General features: G+C 37.3%; 1 protein-coding gene across 4 annotated transcripts in view; it reads right to left on the bottom strand.

The window, feature by feature from the left end:
- Window positions 1–4,599: 4,599 nt before the first annotated feature.
- Window positions 4,600–14,871, bottom strand: part of LOC124539261 (flocculation protein FLO11) — a 218,334-nt gene continuing 208,062 nt past the window's right edge. For 2 of the 4 annotated variants that reach the window (XM_047116583.1, XM_047116581.1), the window contains 3 exons: window positions 6,185–6,303; window positions 6,050–6,079; window positions 4,600–5,056 (listed from right to left, as the gene is read on the bottom strand). In XM_047116583.1, the coding sequence (XP_046972539.1) occupies window positions 4,949–5,056; window positions 6,050–6,079; window positions 6,185–6,303 (257 nt within the window). In that variant the 3' untranslated portion in view covers window positions 4,600–4,948. Of the gene's footprint in view, window positions 5,057–6,049; window positions 6,080–6,119; window positions 6,304–14,871 lie in introns of all 4 variants that reach the window. The other 2 variants (XM_047116582.1, XM_047116584.1) reach the window with 2 other exon arrangements.

Below are 14,871 nucleotides of genomic sequence, written 5' to 3'. Positions count from 1 at the left end.
CTAGACAAATAAATGATTATCAAAAATGTAGGAATTAAATTCCGATGACCATTTCATATTGTAAATTCGTGATGTAAATTTATCATGCTTTGTTGTAATTTTATATAAGTTTAAAAATACCTTTAGAAAGTAATCTTTTATTTAATTCATGTGCGGTCAGAGTAAGAAAACCTTCGTCAGTTTTCAAATTCATTCCTTTATCAAGTGTTACACTCTTTGTACCTTTTCAATCTAAACATCAAATCACTGCGACGCAATATGTCATTCTCGATCGGTAAAGCAGATTGTCGCTCATACTGAGCACACGAAAATAGATCTTAAGGCGACGAACCTTTTCTTACCCCGACTGTACTTAGATTATATGAATATTATATTTTATTTTAGGACCAAAGATTTGTTCAAGATTTAAGCTCAATCTATTGGAACCAAAGTTTGATCAAATAAAAGCTTTTAAAAGTATCTGTGTTGTGACAGACAACTTTTTTTTTGTATAACCTTGACCAATGAACATTTGTTTAAAGTTCAATTTGTTAATTGTTGATTTTAAAATATTTAATCCTGTTGAAAACTTATTTTTATATTTGTTGGATAATTTTAATTTAGATATCAAGATTACGCTTCAAGTTGTATTTTGTTTTAATATTTATATCTTATTCGTTAAATCGAAAATTGAAAATCAATATATTCCGAGATGACATTGCATTTGAAGTATGTGTGCGTCGTAAAAACTTTTTTTATCTTCAATTAAAAAAGAAAAAAACGTTACGCATTTTTTTTATTTTCAATTTTCGATTGACAAATAGTGCTCAAGGCCCTAGTAGAACTGCTGAACATTAATCATTATGTAAATAATTATCTGTATATAAAAACATACTACTTAATAACTCAATATATAACAAATATTACGATAAATAAAATCACAACTGACTTCGCTTTTACGTTCTGTAACAACACTTTCGGTTTCTCTAAATGTCATTTTGACATTTGACGTTTCGAAAATGGGTTTAGTTTTGTAACGGCCTTTCAAAGCACTCTTTTAAGCCCACTCTATATGTTTTTTTATCTGTACTTAATGAAATAGAAGATAAGTGTTTTACAAAATAGTCGCTTCTATGAGGATTTAAAAATGAAGTCATTTTAATATTAAGAAATACATCATTAATTTTAAGTCAGTTATAAATTATCGGATTTTGCAGATATTTTAATCTGCGAGAAGACTGATTCAACCTAATGGTTATTTTTGTTTACGGTACTTATTTAGTAAAAATAAATGTTAGATAAATATGAATTTTGTTTTATTTAATATGAGATGGCCCAGTGCTTAGAACGCGTCCATTTTAACCGATGATTGCGGGTTCAAACCCAGGCAAGCACCACTATATATATATATATATATATATATATATATATATATATATATGTGTGTGCTTAATTTGTGTTAATAATTCATCTCGTGCTCGGCGGTCGTGATCATGTAATCATCATGAGGAAACCTGCATGTGTCTAATTTCATTGAAATTATGCCACATGTGCATTCCACCAACCCGCACTGGAACAGCGTGGTGAAATATTTTCCAAACCCTCTCCTTAATGGAAGCGTAGGCCTTATCCCAGCAGAGCGAAATTTACAGGCTTTTACTAATATGATATAATGTATATCTGTCAATAAACTTTCAAATGGTATATTTTTATAACAACATTGGATACACAATGTTAATTGACTCGTTACCGTTTCCTGTGACGAAGATATTTCATAATGAGCCCCTTATGGGTGCCTTTTATGGTTAATATTAAAAGGTAATAAGCACAAAAATAAGGATTTTTTTCAGTTCAAGGGTTGTCACTAATAATTATATGAATAACCTTTTGCACAGAAACGTTTCTCTTAAAATCATTTCAAATGAAGCACCAAAGTGGTATCAAGTGTACAGTCGTGATGAGAAAAGGTTAATCACCATAAGATCTATTTTCGTGTGCTCAGTATGAGCGATAATATGCTTTACCGACCGAGAAAATATGACACTGACAGACATATTTTGACAGTTCAGTAGAAGATATCATATCTAATTTGAATTTGTTATAACCAATTACGCCATCAAAAAGGTTTCATCTTGATATAAAACTAGACGTAGTCCAAAGATGTTACACTATTTTGAACCAAGGTGTCATACTAATTAAGTTTAATTTTATATGCAGGTGATAGTTTAGTGTTTAATTTCAAAAGGTACTAAGAGTTTACGATTTGATAAAGGAATGAATTTGAAAACTGACCAAGGTTTTCTTACTCTGTCTGTACCTATAACTACTTTATATCTAAAATAAAACAGAAATTGGGACAATATTCGTTTAATTTTCACCAATTCATCAATTACATACGCAAACATTACCTAAACACAACTTAAAAACAGACTTTCTCGGAGAAATGCTACCATTACCATACTGTTATACTGGACTATATATTATATATTTGATTGTATACATTTAAACGCAAACTATTGTAAACTCCACCAAAGCGAAGATATATAAATTCCAACGTTCAATTTTCATATTAAATATTGTATATGAGATATGTCAAAAGCTACCGTTTTTTTTTTAATATAAACACACTTATAGACTACCATTTATTATCTGTGCTGCTAATCCTAAACAGACGATTAAATTAATTAAAAAAAAAAAGAAAAAAAAACATGCGTTAGAGAATATGAGGAACGAACGTCTAAGAGATATTACATACAGCATTATATTGTTCTATTCGCGTAAAAAAATAATAAATAATTCAGCGTTTCACATTTATCTAACTATCACCTTATTGAAGTTTCATCTATTTTAATATAATATATGTATAAACATTCTGGCAAACATTTTTCACTTATAAACACTATGTATAGATTAAAAAAATTCAACTATATCAAAATGGCGACATCGACAGTGCAATACAGATTAAAAAAGATTTTAATTTAAAAAAAAAACTTAATTTAGTAATTATTAAAATCATAAATAAACAAAAGGACTAAAGATTGAATAACAATTACACAATTATTACGACTTACAAGATATTGTACGCAATATTATATATTTAATTAATGTTTTAAACTAAATACATACATGGAATCTATTATTTTCATACATTTATATTCATAGTCATTGTAAAAGCCTTAACTATTTATATTTATAAAGGAAAGGCTAGAAGAACACAGTTACAGGAGTCTTATCAGTCAACTTTGTTGAGACGGTATTAAATAAAAACTTCTAAAAGGATGGACTAGGGCTGTCACGATAGTTATATAAATCGACCTGCGATAAAAAAGTTAAATACAAAAAGAATGTTTAAAAAGCATCAGTAGACAGCCCTGATTATGAAAATTCTTTATTAAAAAACTGTTATAAGTTTAATAGAAAATTTTAATACGGATATGCATTGTTTAAGTCAGATTTTATCGTAGATATGTCCGATTTTTATATTGGTTTTGTCCAAATGTATCGCATTTGTTAAGTCGCTTGTATCGAAGTTGCCTTAGGAAATGAAATTACTAATTTCATTTTAAGACTGCTTTTCTGAATCAGTGGTTCGATTCGAATTATCGATTGTATAAATATCGTCTATTATTTTTAAAAAAAAAGTTTTTTTTAATTTCGAATACACTTGGAACGGACGAAATAAAGCTTAACCGTACTTGTTAATATTATAGTATTATACAATTGTTGGTTGTTACCACAGGTATGGTTGCAGCTTTACTTCGCTCTTAAGCCAGATGTATTAAATCCTATACAATTTAATTATGATTTTTAAAAATTAAAACAATTAGCTTCGAATATAATTCTTTTTAAATTATACAATTAAGAGCTATGTACTCTTAGACTGTTTATTTATTGACAAATAAATAAATTAAAGATATAATGATGACGTCATCATAACGATAGTAAAAGAGCCTTTATTCGAAACTCTTGCACTATTGCGAATGTTTTAAGCTTTTAATTGTACAATCAAAAAATAATTGCCAGTAATAAAAATTACAACATTTTATTAAATTATAATAACTGGCAACATTATTTTTAGACATGTAATATTCCATATTGTCAATTTATATTGCTACCCAAAAATATATATGTTTAATTTTAAATATACATATTACATTTTAATTAAGATTCGGCCAGAACTTTTTAATCTACAAGTTACATTCCATACAAATCACACAAATGAGATTACTGGTTTCAATACTCTGTGTATAGTCGAATCGTCGCTTGGATAATAAAATTCAAGTCGTTATACAGGCTGGTCATAAAAATATCTATTGCTACGTCATATTGGAAACAATTATGAATTCTATCTGCCCTCATGGCGCATTTCACCACTGAGTACGAAATGTATGACTAACTAAACCCAATCTTGATTTGATTCTGACCGTAAGCTATTATAATAACAACTATAAACTGACGTTTGTAATTACATGAACAAACAAAATAATCTATACATATAATAAAATTGAAGTTTCTGTTTGTAATATTAAAATAGCCCTTTTAACTCAATGCATATGTATATACACGGTACATATACCAAAATAACATTTTTTACAATATTTGTCTGTCTGTCTGTTTGTTCCGGCTAATCTCTGTAACGGCTGGACCGATTTTGACGGGACTTTCACTGGCAGATAACTGATATAATAAGGAGTAAATTAGGCTACTGTAATATTTTCTTTGTTAAATTCTATCGCGTACAATGTTGGGAGTACAACCAGTTTCAACTAATATGGCATTTAAAAGAAAAGCACCAATCAGACAATTTTCTGAATACAATAAACAATTCACAACTTGAACTATGTTAACCAAGCAACGATATTCACAATATTAAAGCAATGCTAGTGACAGTTTTATGAGATTACAGATGAAAATAGGCTTTAAATACTTGTCATACGAGTTGTATTCCTGTGCACATTTTCCGTTAATATTAACGTATTTTAGGCGCGGACCGATCGTTGCAGAATTTATTCCTCCGTAACGTCGCCCCGCGCTTTATCTGCTCCATAAGCGAAGTGTGACACACTCTCGGGTCGGGCTGCGTGGAGACACAAAGAGAAAATTATAAGACAGATTTCAAATCAACATGGTTACTTTTATTATTACAGTTATTTAATACGGGATATTTATCATACATTTTATTTTTCGTTACATTAGTAAATATTTCGACATTATCTACGAATGAACCGAGATGTCCCAGCGGTTAGATGCAGCTTAACCGATGATTGCGAGTTCAAACCCAGGCAGACACCACTGAATATTCATGTGCTTTATTTTATGTTTATAATTCATTTTGTGCTCAGCGTTGAATGAAAACATCGTAAGGAAACCCGCATGTGTCTAATGTCTGAGCGATTTGGCCACATGTGTATTCCACTAAGTCAAACTAGAACAGCGTGGTGGAATATGTTCTAAACCTTTTCCTCAAAGGGAGAGAAGGCCTTAGCCCAGCAGTGGAAAATTTACCGGCTGTTGATGATGATGATGAGTTATTATACTTCGACATTATCTACGAACGTCTTGTTCACGAGATATCGAGCTCCATCGATTAAAAATAAAAAAACATGGTAAATAACCCGTATTAAATAACTGCAATAAATTATATGTAAGACTTCCTTTATATTTTAAGCTGAATACACACGAGCCACCATGTTGCTCAGAATGGAGTCTGAGTGGAAAGTGATCCAAGCGTTCGAGTAGTTGCTTAGCGAGCGTTCGCTGTCATAATACTTGCGTATTAGCTGTGCAGTGTTTCAGCGCCCAGCACAATACTATTATCACGTAGATATTACATATGTATGTCAACATACATAACCTATTCAAATAGTGTAAACGTGACATTATATTACTTAGCGTCAAAAGCCAGCTCATCTTTCTCATCAGAAATTCTCCCACCAAATATCGACACCCCATATTGTGCCCGGGACCAAAATGAGTGAGCCAGTGTATATACAGTCACAAGGCAGAGCCCGAGGGCGGTGCAACAGAGAGTGGACTATACTATTGCCAGATCCCTCGGGTGACCACTCACCAAAGGGTGGTCCATTCGCTGGGCTGTCACCTACAAATAATTAAAAAACGTCTTAGATTAGTGTATACACCCGGACGCAGTGTCGCTGCACGAGCGCGACAGTGCGTGCGAGCGAGGCTAGGGCGAGGGCGGCACCTGCGCGTGCGCGTTGATGCGCTCGCGCACGGAGCTCGCGCGCGCCGACTGCAGCTGGCGGCGCTGCAGCGTGGCCGACAGCTTGTCCAGGAACGCGGGCTGCACGGCCGCCGGCGCGCCTGCAACGCGCACGCCGGGGTCAACAAACTTTATTCAGTATACAAGTGTTTAACTTGCTTATCAATAGGCCCCCGGGCCACAAAGCATTGGGGGCCCTAGACAAACAGAAACGTGAGCAACCTAATAATTATATTATCATGAATTAATTACTTTTTCTATTTCAATCAGTAAGCTATGATTTATTTACTTGTATCGGTAACTTTTAAAATATTATATAATAACATTATTATAATTTGACTATATCTCGGTATTTGTTACCTTGCTTAAAACTGTGGCCCCCACGAATGTGGAGGCCACAGTTTTCAGCCAGGGCAGTTGGCCCGGTTGCCCTCCCCTAAATACGGCCCTGGTCAAACATCTAATACCAGTACCGATTCACATAATGTTGACCTAGATTTTCGCGATTACTAGACATTAAAATAAAACTAGTTTTAACGGATTTAAATCGCGTATATTAATTATTTTTATCATTCCGACGTTTCGAGCACTATACAGCGTAGACCGGGAGATGATAATGACAAAATATTTGGTCATTTGTACCAGTATGGCGGTTCTTCAGGGGTCTAATCACGTAAAGGCAAAAAGAAAAATGATGGTCGTAGCGCTCGCACGTGGTGAAATAATCACCAGTACCGAATTAAACACCTAGAAAGAACCGGCGAAGGAAAACTCAGCGGGATATATATGTCACCGTAAGATTAGATTAGATTATATAGATTACAATATAGCGAAAAATAATACGATTAATTGCAATCGTATTTCTCAGTTTACAATTATTGGACACATTATAATTTGTCTCGTCAGATTGTATTCTAACGAGTTTTGTATTCATTATAGACAGGGTTATTGGTATTTGCAATAATTTTAACCTCCATATGCACAATCCAAAAGAGAACCATTTTTGAGTTATCACGTTTTTTAGCTTTTTTCAAAATTTGTCAAAAATGCAACTTTAAAAATTTATTTAAAAAAAAGTATCAATTAAAATCTGTTTGTTTCTTTTATTTTATAAAAACGACTAAACACTGGATATTTGTCAATATTTAAACAATAATTATCGGTCCAAATTTAAAAATGCCAGACGGAAAATGATTTTTTTTCAATTATTTTTAGATTTTTTTCCTCAAAAGTGCCTTAAGGGGGCCGTCCTTACGGAACGCTAAAATAGCACTTACTAGTTTTTAAATATCTAAAAACTGGAGCATCGAATATGGATAAAAAATTACATGCAGTATCTTAATAGATATGTCTCAAGTTTCACATCATAATATATCTAAAATATACATCAATAACCTAGCATATTCATCGCCAACATGACTCCAAACACTGAAATCGACCTTTTTTATTTAGCTTTACTGAGCTATTTAGCTGCTAGTTTATTCATGTATTTTTGCTTAAAAAGGGTCTCAAAAGTGTAAATAATAAGTGTACCACATTAAATTTTTATTATATTACACAATATTTTAGTATTTTTTATTTAAATATTGCTTCCTTTTTTGCATTCGTCGTCCATACATTTTAGTATGGAGAAAATCATTTGACGGTTTTGATTTTTTATTCGACATCGCTGTCAATAAATCTTCAGTCCCTCCCCAGAGCTCAAGGTGAGAGCACGTCAATTTTATTTCGAGTCGGACATTATAATTACGCGAAACGTCTACGCACACATAGACAAGCTAACATAAGGGTGGGGCCCGAGTGTCGTGGGACGCAATTGTTAATTTTTACTTTTCAAGGAATCAGATGAACTGAGCAAGTATGATTGCTAATCGGTTAATGTTTTACTTATTTTATTAGTGCAGTCATTTCGTCGAAAAAATGGCAAATAAATGACAATTAAAGGCCATTAATTCCGGGGCGCTAAGGCCGCCATCAATAAGGGATGTAAGGGGGCGCAAATTACATCTTAGCGCCCCAAGCCAACCTCACCTGCCCGTGGTGCATCCTGCCAACTAGCAAACGGGGCTCTGGCGACCGAATGATATTTTGATGGCGGTATAACCATCAAGATAAACGTAGCTAAATACCACAGGCCGATGACGGGCAGCAGCGTCACCGGTGCGAGTAGCTACGTTCTGCGATCGCCAACACGCCTGCCCAGCGTGGCGATTATGGGCAATATCCTCTAAATGCAGCACTCACACAAGCCACGGCCCCCAGTTCCCGGCAGCCCCGCTATTCCTCGTCATGGTGGCGATGATGGTAACGGCGGGACGGGGGGTGCTAAGAATCACCGGGCTACGGGACGCCACCACAATCGACTGACCCTTGCGACGTACAACGGACGCACGCTACGGTTTGACTCGCATCTAGCGCAACTTGAGGTAGAACTTGGGAAAATTAGGTGGCACATATTAGAGCTATGTGAAGTCCGGAGAGAGGGAGAGGACACCGTAACCCTCGATTCGGGCCACCTAATGTACTTCCGAGAGGGAGACCAACAATCCCAAGGTGGCGTTGGGTTTCTGGTAAATAAGTCCCTAGCTGACAACGTTGTGGAAATCTCCAGTGTGTCGAACAGGGTTGCGTACCTCATAATAAAACTCACCGAGAGGTACAGCCTCAAGGTAGTGCAAGCGTACGCACCGACCTCGACACACTCGGACGATGAAGTGGAAGAATTGTTCGATGATATATCGAGGGCCCTCCACTTCACCACGAAAACCCACTACAACGTTGTCATGGGGGACTTTAACGCTAAAGTGGGAGTACAGAATTGCAGCGAATCGGTAGTAGGACCCCATGGATTTGGAAGTAGGAATCATAGGGGGCAGATGCTTGTGAACTTCCTCGAACGGGAGGGGCTCTTCTTGATGAACTCCTTCTTCAAGAAACAGCCCCAAAGGAAGTGGACGTGGCAAAGCCCCGACACTATGACCAAAAATGAGATAGACTTCATCATGACAGACAAGAGGCACATATTCAGAGACGTCTCTGTGATCAACAGGTTCAATACCGGTAGTGATCACCGACTTGTCCGAGGCTCTCTGAATATCGATTTTAGGGCCGAGCGCGTCCGTCTGATGAAGTCCACGCTCCGACCAAAGCTGCTCCAACCCATTGCGGGATCTGAAACTTTCCAGTCAAACCTGGAGAACCGATTCGCTGCCGTGAAAACCACAACAGACGTAAACCAGACCCTAGAAAATGTAGTTCGAATTCTCAGGGAAGAAGGCACAAGATTTTGCGGCATGCAGCGCAAGGGCAGGAAGTCCAAACTTTCAGAAGAGACCTTAGGGCTAATGAAGAAACGACGTGAAAACCCACCTGTCACTTTGTCAGAGAAGCGGCAACTAAACCGAGAGATCAGCAAACGCGTACGACACGACCTCCGGTGCTCCAATACTCTTACGATTGAAAGAGCAATCGAGCAGAATCGGGGGTCTAAGGTGTTCGTACAATCTCTTGGAAGGAGCCACCTGACGAAGTTGACCACATCAAGTGGAGAAGTCGTTTCTTCCAAGCCAGCAATTCTTTCGGAAGTAGAGGACTTCTACGGTCAATTATACGCATCGCATGCACCTCGACCTGATCCCGAATATGAGGATTCTAGAGCTACATTAACACGCCATTTCTCAGAAGACCTGCCTGAAGTCAGTGGTGGCGAAATCGAGATTGCTCTTAAACAGCTTAAAAATGGAAAAGCCCTGGAGAGGACGGTATTACTGTAGAGTTATTAAAAGCAGGAGGTAATCCGGTACTCAAGGAACTCCAAAAGCTTTTTAACTCTGTCCTCTTCGAAGGGAGAACTCGGGAGGCGTGGAGTAGGAGTGTGGTCGTCCTGTTCTTCAAAAAGGGAGACAAAACCCTGCTGAAGAACTATCGTCCCATATCCCTACTGAGTCACGTCTATAAGCTGTTTTCAAGAGTGATCACGAACCGTCTTGCGCGAAGATTCGACAAATTCCAACCCCCAGAACAGACCGGGTTTCGGACCGGATACGCCACCATAGACCACATCCACACAGTGCGGCAGATTATACAGAAGTCCCAAGAGTATAATCGGCCCCTGTGTCTTGCATTCGTGGACTATGAGAAGGCCTTTGACTCGGTTGAAATCTGGGCTGTTCTGGAGTCCCTGCAGCGTTGCCAAGTTGATTGGCGATATATCCAAGTGATGAGATGTCTCTACAAAGCCGCCACCATGTCCGTCCGAGTACAGAATCAGCAAACAAGTCCCATACCATTGTATCGAGGAGTGAGACAAGGGGACGTCATTTCCCCCAAATTGTTCACTAATGCAATGGAGGATATGTTCAAAACGCTGAACTGGAAAGGACGTGGCATCAACATCAATGGCGAATACATCTCTCACTTGAGATTTGCAGACGACATCGTCATCGTGGCAGAAACGCTGCAGGACATACAACAAATGCTGAACGATCTGGCTGATTCTCCTATGCGTATCGGTCTACGGATGAACTTGGATAAAACCAAGGTCATGTTCAATGAACATGTTCTACCGGAACCGATTGCGATACACGGTACCGTCCTCGAAGTTGTTCAAAAATATGTCTACCTTGGGCCGACTTTGCGATTTGGTAGAAACAAACTTGAGGATGAGGTGAATAGAAGAATTCAGCTAGGTTGGGCAGCGTTTGGAAAATTACGTCGAATCTTTACATCGTCGATCCCACAGTGCCTTAAGACGAAAGTCTTCAACCAGTGCGTCCTACCCGTTATGACATACGGAGCCGAAACGTGGACACTCACGGCAAGGCTGGTCCAAAAGGTTTAAAGTCGCTCAGCGTGCTATGGAAAGGGCTATGCTCGGCGTTTCTCTGCGGGATCGCATCAGAAATGAGGCGATCCGCCAGAGAACCAAAGCCATCGACATAGCCCACCGGATTAGTAAGCTGAAGTGGCAGTGGGCTGGCCATATTTGCCGCAGAACCGATAACCGTTGGGCGAAACGTGTTCTAGAGTGGAGACCGCGTCTCGGCAAACGTAGTGTAGGACGTCCTCGGGCACGGTGGAGTGACGACTTACGCAAGACGGCTGGCAGGAGCTGGATGCGAGTAGCCCAAGAACGATCTCAGTGGCGTGCAATTGGAGAGGCCTATGTCCAGCAGTGGACGGAAATGGGCTGATGGATGGATGGATGAAGGCCGAAAAAATGGTAAAATTTGTTCCCGGCAATAACTCGGCAATCAAATTCGAAATTTTTTACGAGAACCTTTTTTGTACCTTTTTTTGTGCTCTACAAAGATATCTTAATCATTTTCGCGTTCGTCGTTATCGTCATCATCGTCGTCATCGTTATGAAAATGTCGATCAAAAAAGTCAAAAACTCAGCAACAATTTTTGTTTTAATTTTTATTTTTGGTCATAAATATCGAAAAATTTGTAAGATGCAACGCGTAGCTCGATCGCCCGTTCGCTGGAATGGTTATTCGAGTTGTGGAGATCATGTTGCACAAGTCTCGTGATTTTGTAGTTTGTCTAAGCCCTATCTGATGAAGTAGATGGTTACCTCGTCGCTCCTGCATGAGCTGCAGAGTCTCTGCTGATGGAATTTCTTGCCTTCATCTCGCAGAATTCCTACCACTTGTTCAAGTTTCTGGTCAACGTCGTTTGTGGCTTCCAAGGCAGCGAATCGGTTGCTATCTCCGGCTTGAAGCATGTTAGGTCTAAACGTAGACTTCATCAAATAGGCACGTTCGAGCTTGAAACGAATATCCAGAGTGCCTCGTACGAGTTGGTGATCACTTCAGGTATTAAACCCGGTGACCAAAGAGACATCTCTAAGTATCCGTCGCTTGTCCATTATGATGAAATCTATCTAATTTTTGGTCATTGCATCGGGGCTTTGCCCTGTCCACTTCCGTTGAGCTGTTTCTTAAAGAATGAATTCAGATTGCTCCTCTTTTTCTAGGAAGTTCCACTCCTGATATGCCTTGGTACATATTTTCCTCTTCATCATCTGAAGGTGTCTTGTTGGGTGCGTAACCTGTACAACTTTGAAGAAGTACGCAACCCCTGTCAACTCACTGGAGATTTCGACAACGTTATTAATGAGATTTAAAATTAACATGGCTATTTTTATCATGAGACTCATGCACACAAAACATTCGTAGATAATGTCCAAATATGGAGCTGCATCTAATAAACATAAAAAATATGGTAAATATCCCATTTGTATTGAAGTTATTAATGAGGTCCTTATGCACCAGAAACCCGGTCCCGCCTTGAGATTGTTGGTTTCCCTCCCTGAAGTACATAAGAGAACCCGAATCTAAGTGATTTTGTCCACTCCCTCTCTTCGGACTTCGCAGAGACCTCAAAGGTATTATCTTATATATTTCAGTTCCTCTTCCAGGTGCACCAGATGTTCATCAAATCTAATCGTTTGTTAATTGTACGTTACCAGTTTAGTTGAGTCGAGATGGCCCAGTGATTAGAACGCGTGCATCTTAACCAATGATTGCGAGTTCAAACCAAGCAAGCACCACTGATTCATGAGCTTAATTTTTTTTTATAATTTATCTCCTGCTCTGCGGTGAAGGTAAACATCGTGAGGAAACCGAAGAACAGCGTGGTGGAATATGTTCGAAACCGTCTCCTCAAGGGGAGAGGAGGCGTTTTATGATTATGGGCCTTTAGCCCAGCAGTGGGAATTTACAGGCTGTTGTTGTTGTTGTTGTTGTAGGGTTAGTTTGTTTGTGGGGCCGTTCGTAACACGGAGTTTCTTGGCAGAGCCTGCCCTACTGTTGTACTATTGTCTGTTGCCGTGGACTGGGGCCGTGGACATTTTGGTCCTTCTTTTGGGGTAAATGATATACTCGCCAAGCTTGCTTTCGGGATAGAAAACGCAGGGCGTTCACGCATAGGTGACTATGTCTGAATCACTTATTTACGCTGTTTTAGATGTTCATCCTGCCATCAATCGGTCGCCAGGGCCTCGTAGATCAGGGTGCACCATATGCAGGTGTGGATGACTTGGGGCACTGAGATAAAGTTGCGCCCCTTTAGGTACACTTTTACGAGCAATTACGGAAAATCACAAATCGCAATTCGGCATTTGGATAAATTATTTCAAGCATCTTCAACTTTTAAAAGAAAAAAAAAAAGGATTTGCATTCTGAATTTACCTCTGTAAAATCTTAAATATTAATGTGCAAAATTTGTAATGTCGAATTAGAAATACAAAATTGTGAGGATGAAAATTGTGGAAACCTGAATATAAATGAGACTGCTGTGTCTGGTTTTATCGAAATGTGTCGAAAGGTACTGGTTATGCTGGATTAAAATAGGTTTCTGTTTATCTTGCAATACCCTTTAAGTCTATATACCTGTACGATTAATACATGGAATGGAAGAAGCAGCATAGGAATTTGATTTAGTGTTACTAGACGTCGCAGTAGACATTAACGGAATACCTGTGATCACAGTAGTAACTGATGCATGCTGGTCTAACAGATCATATAGAAAAAACTACGCGGCTCTATCATTTAATCAAAGTCACTCTATCGTCATATATTTTTAAAATTATGTTCCAAAGTATTATTATATTTCTCGGCTGACTTAACTGGAGAGTTTTACTGCTTTGGAGCTGCTGTTTTGTGGTGGATTTGCTGCCTCACAGTTGCCTAATTTTTTTTTTTCTAAATTCTAAATTTAAAACGAACGGTAACTCATACCATTGCTCATGATGTTGATGACGTTAGTCTGCTTAATTCTTAAATATTTAACTGCTTTATTAATACATTAGTTAGTACATAGTGCTAAACAAAAATGTTGATATACATTCTTCTGTGTATTGATGCTTAGTACCTTTTATGACCAGATCCCGTCAACGGCCCAACCCCTTTATTTTTATATACCTAATATAAAATAATTTTAATTGAATTATTTCATAAAAAACATTTTCTTGTGTCATTGACTTGTTTAACCAAGACAAAGATTTTTTATCCCCCATAACACCAAACAATTTTTTTTATTTTTTTGTAAATGTTTGATTAGTTTTTTCTGCTTCTGATTGTAATTTATATAAAAAAATTGTGTTAGATATTTTTTTCATATCGCTGTTATCGTAATAATTGTCAAATTGTAATTTTTTTTTTGTGTTTATTTAATAGATTTTAGTGAAATGAAAAAAAAAACAATATAATTAATATATGCTTCCGTTATTTTTATTTATTAAATATTAGTAAGTGATTATTTAATGTGTCTAAAATATTCTCAAAATAATAATTATTTATTTAGAAGCATAAAAAGCAGTTGAAAATCTAAAAATCATTAGGTGTATAAGGCATCTTATAGCACTCGGACCGCACCCTTTGCTAACAAACAATTTAAGATTGATTTTGCGAGTGACAACCTCATAGCTAAATACATTACTCGTATTTAAATGTATTTTTATAAATCCTACGTTGTGAATGCGTAATGAAAATATAATTTATTCGTTGCATCGATAAAAAGCAACTAAGTATTTCAGGGGATGCGTACGATACACCGAAAAATGCAAATGTATTATTGTAAAATACCTATGTGTGTGTTCGAAAATAAATTCCCACGCTTACAGACTGCGCTCTTAAAAACTAAAAAACTAATTATAAAACTTGGTT

This window comes from Vanessa cardui, chromosome 22 (assembly GCF_905220365.1).
Source record: "Vanessa cardui chromosome 22, ilVanCard2.1, whole genome shotgun sequence".
In the NCBI taxonomy this organism is placed as follows: domain Eukaryota; kingdom Metazoa; phylum Arthropoda; class Insecta; order Lepidoptera; family Nymphalidae; genus Vanessa; species Vanessa cardui.
Note: the sequence above shows the minus strand (reverse complement) of the source record. Positions and strands in the feature narration are given on the sequence as shown.